General features: G+C 40.5%; 1 protein-coding gene across 1 annotated transcript in view; it reads right to left on the reverse strand.

Annotated features, from left to right (window-relative positions):
- Positions 1–27461, reverse strand: part of LOC111980453 (ephrin-B1) — a 75983-nt gene that overhangs the window by 30398 nt on the left and 18124 nt on the right. The window contains exon 2 of the mRNA XM_024011187.2: positions 17940–18217. Coding sequence (XP_023866955.1) covers positions 17940–18217 — 278 coding nt within the window. The remainder of the gene's footprint in view (positions 1–17939; positions 18218–27461) is intronic.

Here is a 27461-nt window from a genome sequence, read left to right on the forward strand (position 1 = left end):
CCACCACCGTCTCCCTGCCTCACATCAGAATGCGAACACAGGGGCCTCCCGGGTGGCGCAGTGGTCTAGAGCACTGCATCGCAGTGCTATGCTGCGCCACCAGAGTCTGGGTTCGCGCCCAGGCTCTGTCGCAGCCGGCCGCGACCGGGAGGTCCGTGGGGCGACGCACAATTGGCTTCGCGTCGTCCGGGTTAGGGAGGGTTTGGCCGGTAGGGATATCCTTGTCTCATCGCGCTCCAGCGACTCCTGTGGCGGGCCGGGCGCAGTGCGCGCTAACCGAGGGGGGTGGGTGCACGGTGTTTCCTCCGACACATTGGTGCGGCTGGCTTCCGGGTTGGAGGCGCGCTGTGTTAAGAAGCAGTGCGGCTTGCTTCGGAGGACGCATGACTTTCGACCTTCGTCTCTCCCGAGCCCGTACGGGAGTTGTAGCGATGAGACAAGATAGTAATTACTAGCGATTGGATACCACGAAAATTGGGGAGAAAAGGGGATAAAATAAAATTAAAATTAAAATTAAAAAAAAATTAAAAAATTAATTTAAAAAAAAATGCAAACACAGGCTCACTACTAGAGATCAGAACCAAAGCAGAGCTTTGAAATAAATTAAGGGAGACACATTTTTTATTTCTCCCGCTGAACCTGTCAGCAGGATCTGTGAGGGTCCCCATGGCTGCTAAGATGGCTGTAGGTGCATGGAGGGCGCCTAAGAGGGTGCCTGTGTTTGAACAGACATTTAATTGTGGGTTATGAGTGTTGTCTTTCAAGCACATCCGGGAGAGACATGTGCTCAATATTTCCACAACAAGGTTCTGTATGGCTATAAACACTCCAGCAAGGTAGCAATAATGAAAAGCCCTCAGATGTGTCTTTTTTCATTTTGACAGCAGTCAAGTGTAAATTGAAAAGTCAACATTTACTTCGGTTCCATGTGACTTCATTTATGTATTGGGTTGGTTGTCTGAGCTTGACAGGGACCAGGGAATGACTAGTTTTGCCCAAATCCCCAGTTTAACGGGCATAGCTGTAATTACACACAGAGCACAGATCAAAGCTGTAACCCATGTTTAAAGATGATGCACAGGCATTGTAATTGTTTACCGTTGGTGAGGCAGCGTTTTTGACAGAAATAGTGAGTTGGAGAGACCCCAAAAGACTTGTTCTGGGTAACTCTCTACCACTGTTCACTGAAACCCGAACTCGGGTGCTGCAGAGTGACAGAGGAGACGATGCCTCGAAGGCTCTTCCTGCAAACTGGGATTATTTGATTTAGCTCGAAGGAAACTACAGAGATAATATACAAGCCTTCAAGAGAAACCAGAAGGGATTCATTTGAAAACTACTGAAAACAAAAATTTGATACTGCTGAATACAGCTTTCAAAGATCCTTTATTCTCAAGGTCATACTAAAATAGGGATTTTACAAGGTTTACAATGGTTGAGAGGGGATGTCATTTTTCATTCTTGTCCAAACTGATTCACGTAGAGTGGGATCAAATAGAATGGGATCAAAACAGTTTCAGAATGCAATTAAAACATAAATCGTGGCGTGAAAAGTAGAACGTAATGGCAACATGTTTACTTAACCTATTATTTTCTGTGCACAGAAAATGCTGCATACTTCCAAACATGATGAAATCCCTCAAATGAAAAATTCAACAAAATATTTTCTTTAAGTAGGCAGAATTTAGGTACACACAAGAACCTTTGACTCGGGTTGTGTTCTCTAGGGACAAAGTTAGATCTTTCTTTCTTTTCTTTTCCTACAGAAATCAAGGCGCAATGTAGGGATGGAAATTGCATATTACTTGAATGGTGTAGCCTCACATATCGCTTTTCTTCCAGTAGAGAGAAGCCTGCCAGCATTCTAACACTGGAACTGAAGTGCTTTAGCGTCTATTCACTCCCTCTCCAACACGCAGATGTGATATTTAGTGTACTGTGGGACTTTGTAGCTAATTTAGTAGAGCATTGCTAGAGCACTGTGCTTGTAACGCCAGGGTTGTGAGTTTGATTCCCGGGACAACCCTTATATAAAATGTATGCTTGCATAACTGTAAGTAGCTTTGGATAAAAGCATCTGCTAAATGCCATATATTATACCTCCAGATGGACTATACACTCTCCGAACTCTTTTTCCATGGGACAACTCAAATATGGGGACAACCCCCATCCTACTGTATATACAGCATAATTGTAGCGCCATGCTTCACCACATCACATCCTGTGAACATACTGCAGTTCATCTTCAGTATAACAGGTGAGACAAATGTAAATAAAGCCTTCAGATTTGTGTAGCTTTATGGTACACGTATATAACTTGGTACTACCTCAGTCTAGAACACCTACAATATTTCATCTCACACACGCACACAAACACATTTCTTTTACTATCCTTATGGAGACCAAAAGATTGATTCCCATAAAAAATAATATTTTCCATAACCTCTAACCCTAACCTAAACCCTAGCCCCAAACCTAACCCTAATTCTAACCCCAGCCCTAAACCTAAACCCTAAGCCTAAAATAGCCTTTTTCCTTGTGGGGACATTGCAATGTCCCCACTTGTCCGAATTTTCCTTGTTTTACTATCCTTGTGAGGATTTCAGGGATATCCGATTGAGTTAAATAAAGGTTCAATAAAATAAATAAAATAAAAAATTCTGGTCGCCACAAGGATAGTAAACCACCCCAAAAACACACTGCTATCCACCGATATGTGGGTTCTTCAAACATGTGTCCTCACTCCTCCTCAACTACTGTGCTGCAGAGTGTTTGTCATTTGATATTTGAACTCAAGCGTTGTCTATGATAGGAAACACATAAAAGTGTCATGCAGTCCCCCACCCGGCAGGAGGTTCATTGAAGCAAGACTCCACTAATTTCCATAGACAAATCACAGCCTCCCAGGACTGTGGTCCTGACTATATCCTTATCTTTTATTTATGTTAAAGTGATGGATGTTTAAATGAGAAAAATGGCATCTTAACTTGCTCCCTGTAAAGTCGCACCATCCATTCTGTACAGGATTGACAGCCCTGGGACTAAACAGCCCCCTACAATCCAATAGATGTCAGGAGCATTTATGAATCAGTGCAAATGGTGCAATGAGATAGCAGTGGGATAAACCTTATCAGACCCTTATACACTGGACAAGATGGAGCTGCTCCCAAACTGGTATAAGGAATACATGGGGTAGAACTTAGGACATATTACATAGTTTGGTGGTGTGTATATGTACTTGGTTGTGCTTGTTGGGTGGGCGTGATAGATATGTTTTGTTTCTCTCATTGGGCTTCTCTACTTTTCTTGATGTTTTCTATTTCTAATAAAACAAATGGTCTTTTAAAGGACAAAGTACTTACCACACAAGAGACACTGTAAAAGCAGCTCAACGTGTATTCCCACAGCAGTCTGTACCAGGTCTTTGGATGCAGAAATACCACTTAATATTGATTGTCTAACTGTGTGGGTGGTATACAAGCCACTCCCTATCATACAGCCTGAGAAGCCAGGAAACCTGACATGGCTGGTTTTCCAGCACACAGAACACACAAGGAAATTCATGATGAAGCATATTTTCACAATTATCTCATAGTTATTCTTGTCTGAGTGACTCTGAGGTCTGAGTAAACATATCTCAAATATCTTCTCCAAGGACACGCTATCATCTACTCTACAGGGATATCTAACACTTTGCATTACTGTTCCAAGAGGGACTCCAGTATATTATGATAACGTCAATAGAAACTTCAACTTAAGAAGTTTTACTCATATCAATGATATACAAAACAAATCATGGCTCTTAGCACCAAGTAGTTTTTAAAATATTTCAGTAAAAATGTTTTCTAAACAACTCTGAGAAGTAGATTCATAGAATGAAAGGTGGAATGCCCACTGAGTGTTTGCTTACAGTTCTATCTCAGATGTAATGAGAAAGGAAGACAACATTAATACTTGTAAGGACCTGTGGAGAGGTGTTGGACATTTTCAAATTGAGAGCGACTAGCAATATCCATGTTAGCACATCTATTTGTTTTAGAGCATCAATAGAGAGTTTGCTGAGACATCAAAGACTGGGAGGAAGGCTAGTTAGGAAGATGTTTTGCTTCCACACTCTATTGTTGCTCATAAACAAAGACAAATGACAGTAGATTGGGGCGTGCCTAGTTTTCCTCAATGTGCTCCCTGTCTATGATGGATCTGACAGCACCAGCACTGACCTTTTCATAGTGCCCTTCTGATTTCATCGATTGATGGTTAAAGTCAACAGTGACTTGTGAAACCCTAACACATGAAATACTTTCCACAACAACCGATCCTTTGGCCAGGACTGAGATGGATGGTTTAAAAAGAGGAATTTCACATCCAGCTAGAAATCCCATTAGCAGCAACACTTTTCTCTGATTATGATTGCTCTCATTTATCTTAATGATATATAAGTGAACACAACTACTGCAGTCATTTTCAAATTTCAGATCGTAATGGACTATTATTCAAAATTACATTGTTCCAAAATAGTGAACTGTAGCCTACCATTTATAATCGCGGTGCGTGTTCTAAGGCTTCTCCAAGCAATTTTATTTAAATGTTTTAAAAAATATATCCAGGATTTTTGGACAGTTTGTTGGAACTCTGCAAGCTTGATCTTACACTGTGATCTTTCTGAAAGAGCATTGACTTAATACCCTCTCTCCTCAGCTCCCTAAAAGCAGGAATTGGTGTTAAATTAGCCTTAGTTTTAGCTGTGTATGCACAGGGAGCAGGGGGCGCACTCATTACCCTACATAACACGCATCATCACTACGTCCCATCATGCCTCACTCTATGGCCCCCAAAGGCCAAGGTGACTACCTTAGGGACATCGCTATGGCAACAGGTAGAGGATCTGATCCATGTGGAGGCGCAGATGGTTCAGTGTTTTGAAGAAGCAGAGACTGACCAATAACTGAAAAAACAGCTACTCTCTGAAGAAGCAAAGGTCAACTTTAATCATCTCCACAGCTCCACACAGGAATCTCATAAAAAGCTAAACAAAGCTAGTTCATTCTCATCTATACCCCTACACAAGTGAAATAAGAGAAGAGAGTAAAAGTCTTTCTAAAACAGAACTGCTCTACAGACTAGTAATGTCGAAAGTAGTTTGCTGATTGGGCCCCTTTTAAGAAATTCAAGCTTTCAATGAGGTCAGTTCATAAAAAATAAAAATGATCTAAGATTGGATGTATACCATGAAAGCAGAGGCTTCTGGAAACAAAAGGAAAGCTTGGCTTATGATCTAGACAGCGCCTATGTTTGCAATTAGATAAAAAATCGAAAGCATATGCTTTGTTGGAACTCCAAAGCCTGCGATCAAATGTGTTGTCTGGAGAGCGAACGATAAATATGCTTCTTCTAACCAAAACGCCCATTACATTCACATCAAGAGAGTAAACAAGTCAAGAACAGGGAAGTGGATAAACCAAAAAAATGCAGATCCGGTAGATATACGTTTCTATTTAACACACAGGATCACACTATTTTATGGGACAACTGACTCCTTTACATTTCATGTGACTGACAACTCTATGACTGATTTCTATTTTCAGTTTAAAAAAAGGTTATTCACTGCACACTGCTTCTGTCTGATATAACTCAAGCCTTTGACACTGTGGGTCACACAGAGATTTAGGAGTTTAGTTACCACCTCACATCATTTGAATAAACATCTGAATAGGATGTTCTCAACACTATAACAGCGACCACTATGGAAAGCCCCTTGGTTCCCACCTCAGGGAAACTTGACCCCTCTCTCATGGCAGCCACTGTAAAAGAAAACGAACCCGGTAATTCTCATTCTTCATCTGTGGCATATGAAAAATGTTGGCTCGGGCCAGCTCCAAAAGCTGTGGCTGCATAGCGGTACATCAAAGCCAGGGTTATGTCCTCAAAATCAGAATCATCTGTTCTTTATTCCAAAGTGACCGGCTATTCAACTTCCTTATGCATCCCAGTCAGCTTCAGAAGGGCTCTGATCTCACCCTCAAGGTGCAGTCTAGGCCTGCGATAACTATCAATAAATAATCAGAGGCTCTTTTAGAATAAACCAGGCCCTGGATAATTAAACCCTGAGCAAAAGTCCTACACTCCAGCGCCATTGTTGTGACATGTGCAACACAATACACTTAGGCCTTACATTTTTCATTACGCCTACATTTGGATCTATTCCTGATTTTTTTTAAACATTAGGAGTATCCAGGGACCAGTTGAACTAGTGATAAAAAGAGAACCTTTCAAATGTAAATTTCCTGTTCTTCATTTTTCAGTCTTTTCCAGCTTAATACTTCTCTAGAGAGCATGACATTAATGTTTCCAGGATCATGCTTTTCACATTATCTTCTCTCTTAGACAATACCAGACCCTTTTTTTCTCTTTTATTTTTTCTCACATTTACACCTTTCAAAAGTCAAGGGAAAGCCAATTTCATTTGATGCCAAATGACAGTAATTACACTGTATAAGACATGACAATTAACTCCCAAGTTTCGCAAGGAGACATGCATATTCTCCCATGGCCTACAACCTGCACTGCATACATATGAAGAATAAGGGCCCAGTTGTGTATCTCTCGTTGTATCTTGGCCCGTGTGCGATGAGAGACTGTCACTTTAAGGTCTTAAACAGACTGGTAGACGGTGGAGATGTCATGGTGTGTCAGAGGTAAGATGGAGCGCAGCAGATGACATCATTCCTGGGGCTGGGCTGAAGATTAGAGTCAGCTGTCTGAGGGAGCCTCCATGACAAATCTCCCCCTTCCCCTCCTGCATCCACAGTGCTCAGGGGGGAATGGTCCTATATCTGGCCCAATTACACTGTGATTCCCTCTACCTCAGTGACAAGGCTCATGCAGCTCTCTGGCTGCTTCCTGACTAAACTGCTATGAAGGACACCTCCAGAGGGGGTTTACGCCAGGAATGGAAGACCAAGAGGAATCAGGACAATAGACACGAGGCAACATGGGGAATATATGATCGGTGCAGTCTGTCATAAAAATTGAGTAATGCCTGAGCAGCTGTTTTGCTATGTTTATGTTTCACATCCATTTAAATTCCTAGAGGAAGGCTTTTGAGTCAAGCTCAGTTAGCGAACTGGACCAGTAACAGAGACCAGTTAACTGGATACACAAGTAACATGGCCTTGTGATAGAAACCAGTTCACCAAGCAGCAAGCCACTGAGTCAAATTAACAAGAGACTAGTCAGCCTGTTGAACCAATGACTAAGCATCAGTGATGTTCTGCTTGAATAGCTAATTTCTGTCATCTTTTTCTTGATAGACAGATTTTTTGTGTGTAACGCATTCTAATGCTACAGGTACTATAATCAAGGTTCCCAGTGAGTGTAACATTTTAGAGAAGTTATGTCAGCGAGAGATGACGCTAGCGGAACATGATGAAAGAGTTTAATTGTAATCGGGCCCAGGATTGAAGATCTTCAAAGCTACTGTGAATTCAACAGACACAGAGCTTTATGAACTGAATCGAGAAGAGGCAGATTATGGGAGAAGCAAATGCACTACACATGGTGTGAGAGCCATGGAAGTAACAGGTCCAGAAAGACGCTGCCTCGGAAGGCTTTGTTGTGTTTTTCTGGAACAGCAGGGGCCATATCAAATGACTCGGGAGACATAATGGGGACAACTAGTCTCATTTTAATGTTGAAAATCATTCAAATGGTTTGTTTGCTTGAAATTGTACTCATTATATTTATGTACTGGTTCAACTCTATGGTTCTCTGAGGAGCTTCAAGCATTTATTTCACAATACCTCTCTTATAAGTGTACTATAGTGCATAAGGTCTTGTTTTTCTTATCTTGTAACATCTCCCTACTCAGCTTTTCTTGCACACATGTCCTCTTCTGCCCCTACAATGCACTGGATGGAAATTCAGGCTGTGGTGCCAATCAGCTCAGTTTCCAGAGACATTTAGTAGATTATGGCCATGTCCTGCCAACAGCCCACCATCCCACCCAGTACACACACACACTCTCCCACTTACACACACAATTACATATGCACACACGTACGCATGCAGACTCACGTACTATATGTGCACATCCCCACACACACTCACACAAACAACACCACGCACATCTCGGTTTCTCTTTCTCAAACCCACTCATGGGCCTCCAATCACCCAGCCCAACTGGAGTGGCAGCTTTCACAATGCGTCACCATCAGCCGTGGCGGGTAACAGGGAATCAATCAGTGTGCAGATTAGAAAATAGGTTCTCCCAACAAAAAACCTCCATAGACATACACATTGTTCAAAGTAGGGGATGTGTTGTCTTTTGAAAAGAGCATGAGATGATTAGCATGGAAGAACTCCATGCTAAAATGGATTTTTGTTTGGGGGATTGTTTTTTTCTATCTGGGAGTATAATCACTTCAGTATGTCTGTTTCTTTCTACTGCAGCCCTGTGGTCTGGCCGACTGGCCCTGCTGCCAAATGGTGGTCAGGCTGGAGTTGACATCAGTGGGTTATCACTGACACCCCTCCTGCTGAGACTCGCTGACCCTCTGCACAGGGGCACACAGGGAAAGACCCACCACCACAGGGGGGGAGGGGTAGGTGACCACCACAGGCCCATACGGATCATGTCGTATGTTTACTGTGGGGATGAACTATGTGGTGCAGCCAGTGCAAGAACTGACTCCCAACGCACGGCATATGAGAAAGCTATACCAGTGTGCATACAGTCAACAAAGATAATCCTCTCCATGTCTGTGTACACAATGTGAGGGAACTATACCAAAGAGCATATCTTTTCATTCTGAGGTGAGAGTGAGATAAAAAGTTTATGCTAGCCTCCTCCGTGTGCTGCACCCCCCCCCCCCCATCATTGGAGTAAATTAGAGGCATTATCTCTGGTGTAATGATGTTTACAGAGGAGTATAAAACAATGTGATGAAGCATTATGGCTACTCTGCCACAGAGCCATAACAAGTATGTCATAGAGCAACAGTTATTCTGAGCGACATAGAGTTAAAGTACACACAGAGCTGTAGCAGCTGGGTCACATTGCCTTGAGACATTTATATAAAAGTGCCAAGGAAGTTTAATCTTATCAGCAGAGTGATACCTAATAGAAAAATCGTTATCCCAGAGTTAGATTGAGACGTTTTGGCATACCAATTGAATATAGTGTATGATGAATCTGTTCTGTCTGAGGAGTTTTCATGGTCAGCTGTTTTGAGTCAAAGGAAACAAAGATCTGACCTCAATAGGGAAACTCTTCAAGGTACTTTATTTTCCCTAACGTCATAAGAACTACTTGGGCCCATAAAACAGCTTTATATGCCCTTGGTACAGGCTAAATGTAACCCCTAAGATATCTCACAATTTTCTGGTGAAAGAAAATGCAGATATTTTTCACATTTTTGACTCAATGGTATTTGACAGTATTTTATGTTTTTAAATAATACAAGTTTTCAATATGCATTATGACTAGTAAATTACCCTAGGGTGGCAACAAATACAGTATAAGTGATTTCAATGGGGCTTTCTCTATTCTGACTGTTCTATACTGATCAATCCAACTTAAAGTTTTCATAAATGTCAGCATTTCCTGCACTTTTGTTATCCTTTCCAAACGGTGCCACGCAGGGCTCCATGATATGGGAAAACAAATCTAGGCATAGTTAACTGGTGAACTGCTGGAATCATGGAAATAAAATTATTATTCAAATTCTTTAGTTGGAATTAGGGTTGCAAAGCCACCCGTAATTTACCAAAGTTACCAGAATCTTCAGTAATTAACAGACAATCTATGGCAAGCTATCGTAACTTTGGTCATTTATACTTGAATAACTTTTAAAAAATGTATTCATATATACTTTTATTTGTTATATATGTGTCCATATTGTCCGTGAGTTTGTAGTAGATAGACCACATGGTTAAAGAGAAAATAGCCTAATTAATGAAAAAAAGCATCTAATCAACAACAGGATTATTTTCTATTAACTCTTCCAAATATTGACTTTTCTTCACAACTGCCACCAGTTTGACGCCAAAACATTGACAAAAAATACATATTGACATAGTAAAATAAATGTGTGTAAACAAAAGGAATGCTGAAACCCTCATATTAAACACTAATTGTATTCACTAAATAGATGGTTTATATTTAGGATAATGTTTTACAGCTTTGTCATTAAATATTTTGTAATTCTCCTCAAAAAATGTTTCATCTTACTTAATTATTTTATATATTTTACATGTGATAAGGCCACACAGAGGACCTGAGATATTTAGACAACTGTGATAATCTGAAGCCACTAGATGTCTTGTTATAGATTACATAAAATCCTTAAAAGTAGCAAAATGCTGGTAGTGTACTGATAACTTTGAAAGTTTCCAGTAATATATCCTCCCTTTGTAACCCTAGTTGGAATGTAGTGGGCCGCGCCTTGAATACACTGAGTATGTTTACATGCACACTAATAATTCGATATTAAACTGATTATACCAGTAGGCAAAGTATCATAATAGTAATGTAAACACCTTACTCTGCTTATTTATTTAACCTTCATTCTATTTTATTTCACATATGAGCCCTGAATACATTAACTACAGAAGATACACACATCAAAATATAAATACAAAATGCAAGCAGAAAGAAAAACATTGTCATAAAAAACAAACACATTCTTCAGTAGTAAGGTCCTCAATCAGCTTTCTGAATTGCCCTTGGAGCCACCAGAGCATCAAATTTAAGAACATTTTGAAGATTGTTCCACAAATAATGTGCAAGAAAACTAAAAGCTGATTTACCTAACTCAGTAGAGACCAAAGGAATTTCCAGAGTTAGCCATCCCTGAGACCGGGCTTTTTAAATGAAAACATGGCAATGTATCAACCCACGTGACATCAAAGAGGGACAACCAACTTTCTGCTAGAGAATGCAGTGATGAGTACTAAAATTGTCTCCCGTAATAAAGCGCAATGTGCTATGATAAACTGCATCTAACGGCTTTAATGAAGTGGCAGCTGTGTTCATATACAGTAGATGATGTTGCCATAGTCTAGGACCGTAAACGGAATGATCTGCGTTCTACTATTTAGCGAGAGGCAGAACATATTTCTATAGAAGAAACCCATTTTTATTCTCAGCTTCTTAACTAACTCATCAATATGCTTTTTTAAAGACAGCTTCCATCTATCCAGATGCCCAGATATTTGTAAGCAGCGACACGATCAATATGGACACCATCCAAAGTACACATGCTTAAATCATCATACTTATATTTACATATACTTAGGTTTACCTGCATTCAGAACTAATTTCAGGTCAATAAAGTTTTTCTGTAATACAATTATCTTAATCGGTGTAAGGTCAAAGTAAGCACTCGCCAATTAAAACACTTGGTTTTCTGAGCAATCTTTCAAATTATTAGGACATGTAAACTGCTTAATCGGCGTTCCAATGGTGTATTTGATCTGCTCATGTGCAAGCACCGGTAGCGCAAAACTCTCTCTCATGCGCAAGTGAAGTGGGTTTGGATAAACTGAAAGAAATAGAAATAGTTGTCCAAACACAAAATCAAATAGGCTTTGCAAAAATAACATGGTCACTGTGGTAGAACGTTTATTTTGATTGGTGATTTTCTACATTTATTTAAGTCCCATCAGGTGGCCTGATTTCAGATATGTCCATGTAAACAGGATTATTAGGAAAATCGTTCTTCTCGCAAAGCATGCAAACATTTTAAACTAAACATTATATTAATCTGACTATCCACAATAATCATATTATTGTGTGCATGTAACCGGGCTCATTGTTGTTTGACATAACAACATAACAACCAAAATTGTTTGCCAGTGTTTCCAGGTGACACTAATTAGATGTTACATTAGACGTTTTCTTACCTCATGTAGCTAGCTAACATATACATGCTTCGCCTATTCCTCTCTGATTTATAAGATACTGCCACAGATAGAACAACGAAACAGATTTTTCTGTCTCGTGTATAAATGTGAAGCATCTGGTTGGCGTTTCCACTCACTACCAAACTAGGTGATGAGAGGAAGCCCAGTGGCCCTTAGTGGGAGAAGATGGAGTGAGATGGATTTTGGCCGACATTCTTCTAATTTTCTCATCGATGAAACATTTGATTTCCATACAGTTTTCTGTTTCCAAAACTATAATCTGTAACAAACAGAGTGGACTGCATTTTTGTAGACTTTACCCTTTGCCAAAGTTTACAAAAACGGTGTTGTTTAGAAGGAGTGCAAAGGCAAATTGAGTTATTGCACACGCGTACTTCACAGAGTAGTGATGGGTCGTTCACGAACGAGTCAGCTCTAAGAGCCAGCTCTTGTAGGTGAACGTTGGAAGCCGGCTCGCATATCAGAAGAGCCGAATATATTTATACAAATATTTTTAAAATTAAGATATGAATAATCAAAAGATTTAAATGAATAGAATTAACTAATTCAAAGAACAAAAAAAGAAATAAAATAATATAGGCCTAAATGCTCAAGCGCACACATTCGTTCAGACTGTCTGCTCAGACTAACAGCCTCACCTGTTGTTCCTGTCAATCAGACACGCAGTGTCAACCAATGAACCAAAGATGCGTGAGGGAGGGCCGAGCCAACTCACTCACAGTCACACACTTAGCAACCGAGGAGAGAGATGAAGGACAGCTGTGAAAACAACAGCTGGAAAATGAGTCGGAAGCACAGTAGCATTTGGATGCATTTTAAGAATGTAGACAATGTTAGAGCACAGTGTAGAATTTGCCAAAACAAAATCTCATATAAAGCCGGTTCAACGCACAACCTACACCGGCATATGTGAACTGTGCACCCAACTGTGAAGCTAGCTGTAGCGGAGCTTCGAGAAACTAGCGGGCCTGCTAGTGATAGTGGTGGAGCCAGCACCTCCACACGTGGAGATGTATCCACTCAGTCAAGTAGGCCTATTCCGCGACCCACAGCAACACAGTCTTCTATGGACCAGTTTATGCCAAGGTCTATGTCTGTAGCAAAACAAGGCCAAATTGATATTGCATTGGCTTAAAATGATTGCCACCGATTTCCAGCCATTTTCGATCGTGGAGGACAGAGGTTTTAGAATTTATAGCAATAGTCTAAATCCAATGTACATAATTCCAAGCAGGAAAACCCTTTCAAAATCACTTATTCCACAACTGTACGAGAGCACACAGGTTTCAGTGCGGGAAAGAGTCCAACAAGTTGCAGTTTGCCTTACCACTGACTGCTGGACATCAAGGGTAACCACTTCTTACATGTTGGTTACATGTCACTTCATTGAAGATTTTTCGATGGCTAGCTGTCTTCTGGACTGCTTTGAGTTCATCGATAGACACAACTCAGAGAACTTGACAGAGGAACTGTTGAGAGTGGCAAGTAGATGGAAAAGTGTTCTGTTGTGTTAGCGACAATGCAGCTAACATAACCAAAGCCATGAACATTTTAAAATGGACCCATCATCCATGTCTTGCCCACACAATCAGCCTGATTGTAAGAGATGCTCTGAAGGTGATGAAGCCCACTGTGGACAAAGTGAAAGCAGTTGTGGAATACTTCCACAGGAGCACAGTAGGTGCTGAAAAACTAAAGTCTACACAACGCCAGATGGGGATGCCTGAGCTGAGGCCTAAACAATGGACAATGGTGGAATTCAGCATTTTATATGTTGAAGCGGTTTCTTGAGTCAAAGGATGCCATCATCTCTACCCGGGACATTGGCAATCCACCTGTTGATGCTCTGACCCAAGAGGAATGGGAGGTGGTGGAGGAGGTGTGCAGAGTCCTGGAACCCTTTGAGCAGGTCACTGTGGAGATCAGTGGAGAGAGGTACAGTAAGCAGTTATTACTACATCATTATTTAATCCAGTATTATATATGTAGATGAGCGGGAGATGAGAATGTAGTATCAGTCGACAAAACATGAACCTGAACTAATAAGTTACTGATCTCTCTTTTCAGCTATGCGACAGCTTCAAAAATGATACTCCTGTGTAAGGGTCTGCAGAGAATCAGAGCCAGCCACCAAAGAGAAGCAAATGTAACCACAGGACATGTGACAGAGTTGATGGACACCCTATGTTCATCAATGGACAGAAAGATCCACAGAATGGAATATAATCACATGCTATCAGAAACCGCTGCACTTGACCCCAGGTTTAAGAAGTTAGCCTACAGTGATGCCAGAGCGATTGATGAGGCTCTTCAAAGAATAACCTCAGCAGCAGGGAGGGACAGCCCCAGCAGTCAGCTGGCTCAGGCACCAGGGCAACAGGAAGAAGAGGGATCAGATGGAGCAGAAGCACCAGCAGTAGTGCCACAAACGTCTGCTGTTTGGATGCTGTTTGACGAGAGAGCAACTGGAGATGCAGCACGAAGGAATGCCTCAGCAGATGCCACAATGGAGGTCCGATCCTCTGAGCTGGTGGAAGAACAAGGCCTCTGTCTACCCATGGCTTACTAAAGTCATGACAGGGAGACTCTGCATAGTGGCCACATCTGTTCACTCTGAGAGGGTCTTCTCGAAAACGGGACAAATAATTACTGAGTGAAGAAACCGCGTAAGCCCCTCGAAAGTGAGGCAGCTTGCATTTCTGAATGCAAATCTCTCATAAAAGCTAAATATGGTCAGCATTTCTGTATGCTGCTGGTTATAACATAAATAATAAAGAAGAGAGAGAAAAGAGGGACCAGTTTAATGTTTTAAGTTGGATGCTGCAGTTTTACACATTGTTATTTCTTTTTCTTTCTGAAATGGTGCAATATTCTATTATTATGTTGTTCAGATTGTATTTGTTTTGAATTGTTACATTTATATGCACTTTGTTTATATACATTACAAAAGTTATACTTCATATGCACATGTGTAATAGCATCCTTCGTTTTTACATTTCAATTTATGGGATGCTGCAGTTTTGCAAATTGTTATTTATTTTTGTTTGATATGGTGCAATATTCTATTATGCTGTTCAGATTGTATTCGTTTTGAATGGTAAGATTTATATGCACTTTGTTTATATACATTAAAAAGTAATATTTTAAATGCAAATGTTTAATAGCATTCTTTTTCATAACAAACCAATGCATTTTTAAATACATTGTGGTTAAGATAGAGTATGATTTCATTTAATAATTTCATTAGAATTGCATTAACACCAATCATAGTCAAACTATCGCAAACTGTTTGACTTGAAAAAATACAAAACATATATTTTTTTAAGAGCCGTTTGGGAACCAAAAGAGTCGGCTCTTTTTGGTGAGCTGAGCCGAACGAGCGGGCTCATTGATAAGAGCCGGAATACCCATCACTATCACAGAGTAGGCGCTCCCTAACGGAAATGTGCAAATAAATTCTAGAACGCACCAATAGAATCTCACTAGCTCGTGCTTGGCTCTGCCCATCTCCTTGCTTGTTTTGCCCACTATGATTAATTTGCTCCCATTGGAAATGGCAGGCTCTGGTCTATCTTGGGTTAGTTATACAAATATTTGATACCGTTGCACAAACAACATACTTATCTATAGTATGCATACACCATTACTGGTACCATGCTGTATTAGATAGCTATGTTTGCTCTGACTCTTACTACATTTAGCAAGCTAGCTAGCCAGCTTACTAGAAGCTAAAAATATTTATTTGAGCCACAACTTGCTATGAAAAGACAAACTAGCAGACAGTAGTTTGCAGACAGTAAGATACACTAACTAATAGTATAATAGTGGAAAGCAGCGTGTCACCAACATCTTGTTGCATCTATCTGACCATGCAGGCTGCAGAATGAACAGCAAGAAAGTGGTTGTGACTCCGTGGTCGAGCGACTGCTCTCCTCGAGTGACAGGGAGCAGGGCTTGGTGTGGGAAGTAGCATGCAACAGGATAGAGAGAAAGACGATTCAAGTAGAAAACGGAGTAAACTATAAAAACAGACATTACACGCACCTTTGCATTTCAAATGTAACAAACCAAACATTGAAATACTGTTACAGAGGGTAAAGTAAGGACCGAGTTTTGGAAACCCTGGATTAGATCAAAGACAAAGTCAGTCAGATCTCAGAGAGATATTCTCACAGACAGCAGCACTCTTGGCAATGGAAGTTGTGCGTTTTATCAAACATCACTTTGATTCATGAAGAAACAAGTGAATCAGCAGTGTAGAGTGCACTGTGCTTTGCCTCTCATTTTCATCACTAATCCACCAATACTCAGAGAGCTGCAGAGTTCACTAATTAAACAAGCGCTTGAGCTTATTTCCCCTTTAACAAGAGTCACTGTTTATCAAGAGATGTCAAAAGAATACCGGATACCTTATCCAACGTTCTGTACGTGTGTGGCTGGGACTGCTCTTACACATTCAGTGTGCACACATGTTTTGATAAATGTGGCCCATTTACTCCTGCAACCACATCATAAATTGTTCTTTTTGGAACAGGAATAAAGAACATGAGGAAAATATACAGACTACTTTCAAGGATAATCAGAAATGTAATCAGTTTGTGGCAAAGACACAATATGTTTGGTTTCCTATTAGAGAAGTATCAAAGCTGGAAGCGCTTCTTCATGCTTCACCAGTCATTCAGTGTGTTTTTATGGGACATCCACGTTGGGTTGAAGACCAGTTATCAGTGAGACTGGACATTATGGTGTCATTGATGTTCTGATGCTAGATCTGTGAGAGGATAGGACAATAGCAGAGCTCCTTCCCCAGCCAGCCACCAGTGATGATCTAAAGACATACCATGTGGATCAAAGGGTTAAAGAAAAGAAGCCTTGGGCCTGTGGACCTGTGGAGTCGGGTGAAGTCGATTATGTGCTGGTGTTAGGGTGTCAGAGCCAATGGGCTCGGCTCAGCGATGTGTAACAGAACAAATCAGGCCTGCTTGACTGGAGCTGACCCCTCTGCCAGAGTTTAAGTGTTATTGCAACTGACCGGATCTGACAGAAACGATTTCGCCTCAGAAAATTCAGAGACCCCTCTACGCTTAGAGTCGCACTGAGCAGGGAGAACTAGGCTAGTAGTGGCTGCACTTAAAAACAACGGGTCAAAAGATACTCAAGGACGCTCAGGCATTCCCGAACAAGGACTACCTGATAAGATTTTCATTCAACATACATTATAGTCAGATGACCTTAAGAAAATGTTCATGTTGTGCTGAGGGAGTTTAATGTGAGCTGTAATGATTTCAGGCTCAGCAGAAGGATAATCAATTCAGTTGTACTAGACAGGTCTCTTTCAGATCACAGCAAATATTTCAGAAGCCTTGTATTCCAAGAAAAAGAGCCAGTATCTATATGTGGCATACTAAGGAATGTTTAAGGGGTACTTCGGGTTTTTGGCAATGAAGCCCTTTATCTACTTCTCCAGAATCAGATGAACTCATGAATACCATTTTTATGTCTCTGCATCCAGTATGAAGGAAGTTAGAGGTAGTTTCGCAAGCCAATGCTAACTAGTGTTAGTGTAATAGCTGGAAGTCTATGGCATCTACTAGCCTGTTAGCAGTTACCATAGACTTCCAGTCATTGCGCTAACACTAGTTAGCAATTGCGCTAATTCTAGTTAGCAACTTCCTTCAAACTGCACGCAGAGACATACAAATGGTATCCCACGACTCACGAGTTCATCTTACTCTGGGGAAGTAGACAAATGGCTTCATTGCCAAAATCATGAAGTATCCCTTTAAGCCCACGGAAAATACAACTGTTTGATCTTATCGCAGCACTGCAATACCCGTTTCTAAATGATAGATTAAGGAAAAGCCTTGTGAATTGTTTGCAATTCTATTCCATGTCGGGGCTGTATTAAACTATGAATAATCTAGGAACAATCGTGTTGTAATTTCTAAGCATCAATACAAAGTTTATAGATGGTATAAAATAAGATGCATCGGCGTGGTTAAATACCAGATACTCACATGTGATGTAGTAATTGATGTTCTTTTTGAACTCCAGGCCCATGTAGTTTGGACTGAACTCCTGAAACTTGATTGTGAATTTGATGTCCTTCTCAGGCTTGTTGCAGTTGACCAACACATTGGGGTCCATGACTGTGCTGCATTGGTCTGCCTGCTCCTTCTTCACCAGGTAGAGTTTGTAAAACTCATACGGCCGCCCCATGTCTGCCTTTGGGCAGATAATGTCCAGCTTGTCTCCTATCTCTGGATACATCACCAAGCCCTTCCCATACTGAAATCTGAAACAGACAAAATATGACAGAGAAAGGTAAGAATATCAAATACTCAAATAACAGCAATACATATAAGGTCTGGACATACATCACATTCACTGCATAACAGTGTGTTATAACTCTCTATAAAATGTGATTCTTCTCTACCCAATACAATAGTGTTGTCCGTGTCTGGCTGGCAGTTGCTTGAGCAACAGTGACTAATTTAAAGTAAATTGTTTGTTATTTCACTTCACTTAAAGCAGGTGCAAAACAAATCATGAGTGAATTAATTGTAAGGAACATGTTAAGGGAAGCGGGTGCGGGTGTTTACAACGCCACATAAACATGGCCGACCGTCGAGGACAGCTTTGGGACATGCTTTTACATCTGGGGTTGATAACATCAAACACACAGATAACAACCAAGAGCTCAAGCTGTTATAATGTAAACACTTGCATTCATTTACATCAATGCCCATTGATTTAAAACACTGCAAACAAAGCAGACATCCCCTATCTTTACCTCAGCAAACATACAGCACAATACCAGGGCAGATGTCAATAGGAAATCAGTTTGACAGAGGGCTGCCCAGGCCCTGATTGAGCTTAATCTGCGGCAAGTGAGGAGAGAGTACAGATAAACACAAAGCGCTGATGGACAGATGGCATGCATGCCTTATCTAGATGCTCCACACCTTATCTTTCACAAATTCATTTTGATATCTTCTCTCTCTAACTCAAAGCAACAGGCCCTGCTGAATTCTATTTGAGGATTTAGACCTGCTGATTGCCTTTGATGCATCATACTTCTCAAGTGGTTTATTTTTCTTTTTTTGATAAGAACCCTTAGGTCTGCTGACATGCTTAATCCAAAATGAGAGAAGAGCTGATGTTGTCAGTTTTTGATCTGGTCCTGTAGAAGTCAAACAAATCGGTATTGTGATGAATGTGTTTTTGTTCAGCTTAAAGTCCAAACAACCTTGTCCTAGTTACCAGAGAGATGCTGCTCAGTTTGATGATGATGATGTGTTTGGTTGCGATGGAGACGGAAATGTACAACTTGATCCTTATTTACATTTAATTTGCATACACACTGTTCCCAACCACTTTCAACATGGTTTAATAGACAAGACACCAGCTTTCATGACTCATTCATCTTAAGGCCCTGGTGGATAGGAGGCCGACTAATTCTCCCAATACTAAAATGAATCAACAGTAAGCAATGTCTGTCTGTATGTCAGTCAGTCTGCCTGTCTGTGGGAAACCTTAGTAACTAAGGTATGCTAGTATGATATCTTAGACAAAAGTATGTGCCCTGGTTCCACTATGTCAATCCGTCATGGCTCGTTTAGTATCCAGTCTGCAACGACCCTGTCTCTCTACTTGCTGTATTCACTCACTAGTAATTAGTCTCTCCTTCTCTCGTCCCTTCGTCATGACGTTCTATGTGGTATTACAGATCTTTGCCATGCATGATGGGACTCATGATTTGTAAAATAAAAAGGGTCCCTTGCGTTCGCTAACAGCTTAGGAGATGTGCTGATGCATTATTATTCCCTATATACTGAAGCGGAACTGGACAACAGCATACTATTACTGTACATAAAGACGAAGCAGAGTGCACAGCCTGGAGTGAGCACAGCTTGCCTGGCTCTGCGGTTAGATTGGTGTTGTCTTTGTCTCTCAGACACTGGGTCCTCTGTTTGCTTCCCAAACCTGTTTGATTTGCCCTTATCCTCAGGCTTCTTCAGAGACTGATCAGGTGTCTGGCTTTAGTTTCCGTCTCCAAAGTGTTTCTGAGCCAATGGAAATGCATTCTTCAAAGTGTGTATATAATGTAGCTCTGTTAGCAAACTTTCTCAAACTAACACTCAATCCTCCACAAAGCAGCGATAATCTCTCTGTTATAATCCTCTGTATTTACGGTCATGGGATCCTCAGAGGATAAGGTAAACGGCCAGGGGCCAGCATAAAGTCATGCACCTAACAAAGGATTCACTGCATTTGAGGTAGCTGCCGACTAGCAGTATATAAAAAAGAAATAAAAACCAACTGTATTTTAAACTAAAGTGAGCAACACATAACTCATGGCTGTCTGCAACACCGACACTGACTGTCTCATTCTGTTGTCTCTCAGTAGCCCCCTCTTCAGTTCACAGTTATGGTCTGACACAAGCACCTCAAAATGGAGTACATCAATAGAACAATATGACAATAGCCATGTTAGGTATTTCTCTATAAACTGTGTCAGAGCAACTTGTGTTGATGGTTGCCTGCCGTACCCTGTGTGGTCCAACAAAAATAGAGAATAATACACCTACAAAAACACAACCCTGACTAAATGCACAACAACAATAATCGAGTAGCTATAGATGTCAGAGAAGGATATAAGACAAGGATACCTTAAAAATCACACAATACCCTGTCTACTGCTCCTCTGTGCTGATTAGGATGTCTCAGGTTTTGTAAAGCTTTGACTGCCTATTACTACTCCATCTACCAATTCCATCTACCAATTACTACTCCATCTACCAAAGGGATGCCCAAACAGATCCTCCATTCCCTTTGTGCTGATCAAACAGGACTGCTGCTCTGTTGAGCTAAGAAGCAAAGCAAAGACAGTGTTCAAATTCCAGACTGAACACTGGAAATTACAGGTCATCTTCACGATTAGGGCTTTGAGCTCTGAATATCCTCCCACCACTTTCCATAGGAAATGCGGTTTAAAGAGTGACAATTTGACATGGCAGGCAAGAGTTTTTTCGTTTTCATCACTATTATTTTCAGGGACAGAAATCAGCAGACACAGTGGGGTATTATGTGAGTTTTAAAGCGTAATGAATATTAATGAGAGTGATTAGCATATTCATCCGGGTGCTAAATGATTGCCATTTCATTCAGTTTGCCATCTTACAAATCCTTTCAATGGTCATTTTTCATCAGAGAAAGAATGGTATTATTACTGCTTTCTCCACGGTCAGTAGGGTTTTAAAGTGATGTTACATGCAGCTAGCACACCAGGATCTTTTTGTAATACATAAACATTCAGTTTAGGATGCATGGTGATCCTCAAATAAAATGCATTATATATCATATGGTTACAAGCCTGTTCGAATCACCACAACTCATTGTTACAACAAGTAACCTGCATTTAGATAATAAACAATCACAGACAATAGTGGGGGAAACAGTGAGTGGTCAGTCCTTTACTGGATAGTGATACAATGACGGCGAGCACAATAACTAGCAAGTATAACATCTGCAACTATTGACTGGAAATTACATTTTCAGGGTCTTCCAGGGCAAGGACAAATAGCAATATTGCACTGAGTGCATTTGTGAAAACAGATTTTTTTTAAATAACAGTGGATTTGATTTCAATATTGAGCTAATCCTCCATCACCATGTTGCCTCATCTCCTGCCATAAGTTGCCACCCTGGACCTGACAGGCCTGATGCTGTCTCCACTCCAAGGCCCCTGGGATACTATTTAACATAATTAGGTACCAGGCCAACACCTTATCTCAGCCTCACATGCTAAATAAAATTCACTGGGGTCCAACAGAGACACAGTCCCAAAGACATATTGTGACTGCTGCTCTCAATCTCAAGACACAGCCCCTCAAAGTCTATAATCTAGCAATCATTAGAAAAACACCCTTTTAAGCTTTGGGGAATGATTACTTATAGATAAGGGGACGCCGGATTAATCCAGCTTCTGTTATCGTTATACAGCATTGTTATCTTAATGTTTCATCATTATAAAAACATTGAGTGAGTGATAAACCAAATTAACCAACCTTTAAGGCCTTATTTTGCAAGAAAACAAATGAAGACAATATTTTATTCAAATCTTAAATTGATGGTTTAGGAGTCAACATATTATGCATTAAAATCAGCTTCCTAAGGTTACAACCTCTGGCGGACATTTGGCTCCATTATACCAGGAAGCTAACGTGGTCAAACACTGAATCAGAGACATTCATTCAGCCTGTCAATGAAGACATCAACTTCTGTGAACCGTCACTGATGCACGTTTTTGCTTGAACAAACCAAGTAGGCATAAAAATTCAATAAAATGCAAATGTCCCAGTATCTTTCCCACTGCTAGGAAAACGACAATCAAATATGTGTCAAATATACCAGGTGCAAGGGGACAAGCTCAAGCAATATGGGAAAACTTGAAGAACCAAACTCATCTCCATTGTCTGCGCTGCTCATTATCAACTGTGAAAGACTGAAAAAATAGCCCTCCTTTGTTCTTCACTCATTTGGGCCTCCTACACACTTAGAGCCTGGGCAGTTCCTTTCAGGCTTTGGAGGAGACAAGGCCTCATTCTCTCGCCAATCGGATTTACAAGATGCACCAGTCGGGCATAAACAAGTTTCCATAGAAACGTTATGATTTCTGTGCAAATTTTCCCTCTTCCTCTCTCTCTTTCCCACATTCTCTCCCTCCACCCATCATCTCTGATTAAAAATGATTACATAGTCTACAGGGAGAGGAGAGCAAATGTTTTCTAATCTTATTCAAAATGAAGGTAAAGACTTTTTTTCTGTGAATAAAACTAAAGCATATTTATTCAAAGCCAGGAAAATAATATAAAGTGTAAGTTTTAATTTGCATTGTAGTCACACACAATTATTTTCAGTTGCATTTGTAATTGATTATATTTATTAATCAACAGCACTGTAATTCATGTGATTGAATGGAACCCCCCCATCCCCACTTATAGAGTGAGCTCAGAATCGCCCCTCCCCAAGGCGTGCTCAGACGAACGATAAACTTCACAGTGCATCATTATCACAGCTTTCTGCTTTCCTCATTTTAACATTACGCACATGACTTAAACTCTCTCCCTGCCTCTCTCTCTCTATCTCTCTCTCTCTCTCTCTCTCTCACACACACACACACACACACACACACACACACAACACCACACACACACACAACACACAACACACACCACACACACACACACACACACACACACACCACACACAACCACACACACACACAACCACACACACACACACACACACACACACACACACACACAAACACACAGACATTTTTAAACAACTGAACACAGACTTAAGACTGGCTTGAATGCAACCAATTAAAGAGCTGCTATACGTAGTCCATGCAAATGAAGGTTATTCATTCACATGCTCTCACAATGCTACTGAGATCTTCACACAGCCAAGGGGGGAAAAGATCTCTCATGAGTGGCATGGCCACACTCTCCCCACCCCACCTCCCCTTCACACATTCCAAGGGGGAATTCAAGCACATGACTTGGCAGACCCTTCCATCCCACAATGCCCCGTTGCTGGAGGATTTAGGCTATCCAATGGAATATCAGAGAGGGGTGCAACTAGTCTGGGACTCTAAAGCCGTCACCATTCATACAACTTCATCAATAGGCCTCAGGCTAGCTAGAGGGCAGGATACACTCTAAACATTCAAACGTGCACGTTGAATACTTAGTTATTTAACATTTACAATTATGAGTCAATTCCAGTTGAAGTCAAAATTGACAAATGCAAACTTGCGCATCATTTTTTGCAGTTGAAGGATCTTGGGCTCTTTGAATAATATCTGTTGTTTATTTCACCAGAAGTAGTTTTCCTGTGGTCCTAGTTTTTAAGGTTGGACAAAAATGGAGATTGGCAGGTATTATTTTCCTTCAAGCCTACAAATCATTAACTAACAGAAAAACATATTCTTGCTTTGACAGTAATTTGAGGGTAAGGTAACCGCAACCCAAACAAGCTGTTATGCAGTGAGAGAAGAAAAATAAATGCCTGAAAAAGGAAAATCAACACCTTCTAAACATTGCATCCAATCTTTAAAACGTTTCCTACAAGTCTGTGATTGTGTTAAAATACAATATTTTATATTTTACAATATGATATGGATGTTGCATCCCTGTCCAAAAGACAGACAACTGCAGCTGAAACTGTTGGTACTGGTCAATAAATTATTACTGTAGCGTTATTAAACGATTGCCATATTGTACACATTTTTATTTTTATTTTTTCATTTTTTTGTGTTTGAACTTCATATAATTGCCAAAAATAACATAACTTCTTTATATCTTTAACAGCAAATACACATTAACACGGGTACATTTACGTCCATTAATGGGGTACAGTATAAAAAATACCTGTGATAGCGTTCACACCAAACCAATTCCTTGGTTAATGTTGCTCAAATACAGACTGGTCATTGTTTAGTGAGTTCAGTGTAGAATAATGGCTTTTGTGTCAATGAGCTACAGTCTGGTTTACAGAGGCACTCAAGGCACGTGCATCACAGTGCTCTGCTGTAAGTATCATAGCAATTTCAATGTACCAATACATTTTACCTTCAACCCGGCTTTGAAAAGCAAATGGGCAGTTAGTGTCTGGTAGTACGTAGGCAGAGGATCAGGCACACTTAAACAGTTAGAAGGGTGTTAATGTGTTATCTTAAAGTTGCAATACCCTCACAGAAATGTTCAATTACATATCGAAGGAGAAACGGCGACTCGGCGAGCCCAGGGGCAACAGCGACAGATGCCCCCTACAGTTAGAGAGAAATAATCACCCTCCTTACTAAATCCATTACATCTGCTTTTCTTTGACGTCTATTTTGGTCTCCAGTGCATGGAGCTGCCTGAGATTACCAGGGATACAGTAATTGGCAACAAGGCTGTGACTCCTCCAAATCAAGAGCCCAGTTTGGAGTATATCAGTTCTCAGTTCTCGTGGGCTGGAGACTGCAGCCCAGGGCTGGCTGTGTGAATGATCTCATTATCCCAATTACCTTCAAACAGGCTGAGGATTCTGTGGCAGTATGAAGTGTTGTGTCACTGTGACTGAGGTTTGGTTCACTGTAGCAACATTTTACTACATATCGAAAAGTGACCAATGGCTAACCTAATAACTCACTGGATAATTATTAGTCACATCATAGAAGTGCACTGCAGACTTTAGTTGAATACGGAGAAATCATATCATAGTCTACTACACAGTGCTTACACACTAATAAACTTGCAGAAAACACTAGCTATAGGGAATCAGCCACAGAAGCAGTAAAGTACTGTATCTGCAGCATGACTAATTTAGACACTCCCTTTTCAACTGGAAATTTTCCACACATCCTTCCTGCTGCCTGTATGACTAAATATGTCTCAGCCTACGCTGTAAAATACCAACAAGATTGCTAAATTATGAATTCCGCCTAGGAATGAGGGTGGGATTCATCACAAAAAAAATTACCACCGTAAAAATGCAACTTGGCAAGCGAAGCCAGCATGAGCATCAATGGACTGTTAGGGCCTACATCTGAGTGTTGGCAACTCTTAACTATGCCACTATGACCACAAAGACCTCATACGGAACATTTTGTTTGAATATTTTTTGCTGAGATGTGAAAATACTGATCGTTACCTACACTGCTCAATTTAGATGTACAAATTTGTACCATAAATCAATCAAATCTAGGTCCATTCTAAGTTGGCTGGAGACAGAGACATACCAGTGTCACTGTGGTTCTGAGAGACACGTTTCCGGTCCTGGATGAAGCCCAACCCCAGACGGACTCAGCTGAGGAAACCCACTACAGACCCAGGGGGCTAGTGGCAGCCCAGCCAGCCCAGCCGACCAGGCCTGATCTGAACGGTGGCCAAAACACACCGAGTGATAGAAGAGCGCTCCGTACCAGGAGGTCCTCAGGGAAGGATGCTCCTTAAATGGGTTTAATTTGGGCGTCTGCCTCTGACTGTAATACCGTATGTGCTTCTAATGAGGATATATCAGTGTGGCCTCATGGAGATGGGGATGAGATGATGAGACATTCTGTGATATAAGGTTCAGAAGGAAGCAGGCTATTACCTGGGATTGGAGATAAAGGTGTGGATGGAGGGTGTAAATTAAGACTAGTGCTACATTTATCTGACATCCCCTTCTACTCGATAAGAGGGGGAGTTTTTCTGTTCAGTATCAAAAGGGCTTTAACAACATTTCTCTGTAATGTGTTTCTGAGGCAGGTGCCCTGAAGAACATACCACATATATATTTGGCTGCATGGCACATGGAAATAAATGCATCACAAATTTACCAGAGGAAATACTAGCTAGCACTAGTTATGGACAGAAATTTGAATCAGGGGCATATAAGAAATGTTCAACCACTCAGTGTTCATTGTTTGGGTTTATCTGTGATATCAAAGAGGGCAAAACGAAAGACAACCTAATTTTTTCAATATACTCCTACACAGTGGCTGCCATTCAACAGAAATGCTCAACTAAAACCGCCATAAAGATGTTCTGATTGTGTCTCTTCTGCTGTTACATCCCTTCAAGGACACTAGGAAAAAGCGAATTGAAAAAGAAAATGATACAAACCAATGGTACACATAAGCAGTGGTGGAAAAAGTACCCAAAATCATACTTGAGAAAAAATAAAGATACCTTAATAGAAATTTACTCAAGTAAAAGTGAAAGTCACCCAGCAAAATACTATTTGAGTAAAAGTCTAAAAGTATTTGGTTTTAAATATACTTAAGTATCAAAAGTAAATGTAATTGTTAAAATATACTTAAGTCTCAAAAATAAAAGTATCAAAAAGTACCAAAAATAAGTATCAAAAATACAATAAAATAATTTCAAATTGCTTATACATTTTCTTGTTTTTCTTTTTATTTACTGATAGCCAGGGGTACACTCCAACACTCAGACATCATTTACAAAGAAAGCATGTGTTCAGTGAGTCCACCAGATCAGAGGCAGTAGGGATGACCAGGTTTGTTCTCTTGATAAGTGCATGAATTGGACCATTTTCCTTTCCTGCCAAGCATTCAAAATGTAACGAGTACTTTTGGATGTCAGGGAAAATGTATGGAGCAAAAAGTACATTATTTTCTTTAGGAATGTAGTGAAGTAAAAGTAAAAGTTGTCAAAAATATAAATAGTGAAGTACATATACCAAAAAAATCAACTTAAGTAGTACTTTCAAGTATTTTACCTTAAGTACGTTACACCACTGCATATAAGAGACAAAACTTGTGTTTTTCTTTTACTAAACTTATTTTTAAAAGTCACCTCCTCAACACTGCTTTCAGCTCATGGGGAAGATAATTAGCTACTTCGACTCCAGCAAGGCAGCATCATTTGTCTTGCTCACGCCCGGCAGCACAGAAGCAAGTCCTTGCCGGTAATAAGTCTAAAGAACACATATGACCTTAGGACAGTTCCCATATGCAAAAGGATGGCAACAGTAGT

This window comes from Salvelinus sp. IW2-2015, linkage group LG20 (genome assembly GCF_002910315.2).
Source record: "Salvelinus sp. IW2-2015 linkage group LG20, ASM291031v2, whole genome shotgun sequence".
Lineage (NCBI taxonomy): Eukaryota > Metazoa > Chordata > Actinopteri > Salmoniformes > Salmonidae > Salvelinus > Salvelinus sp. IW2-2015.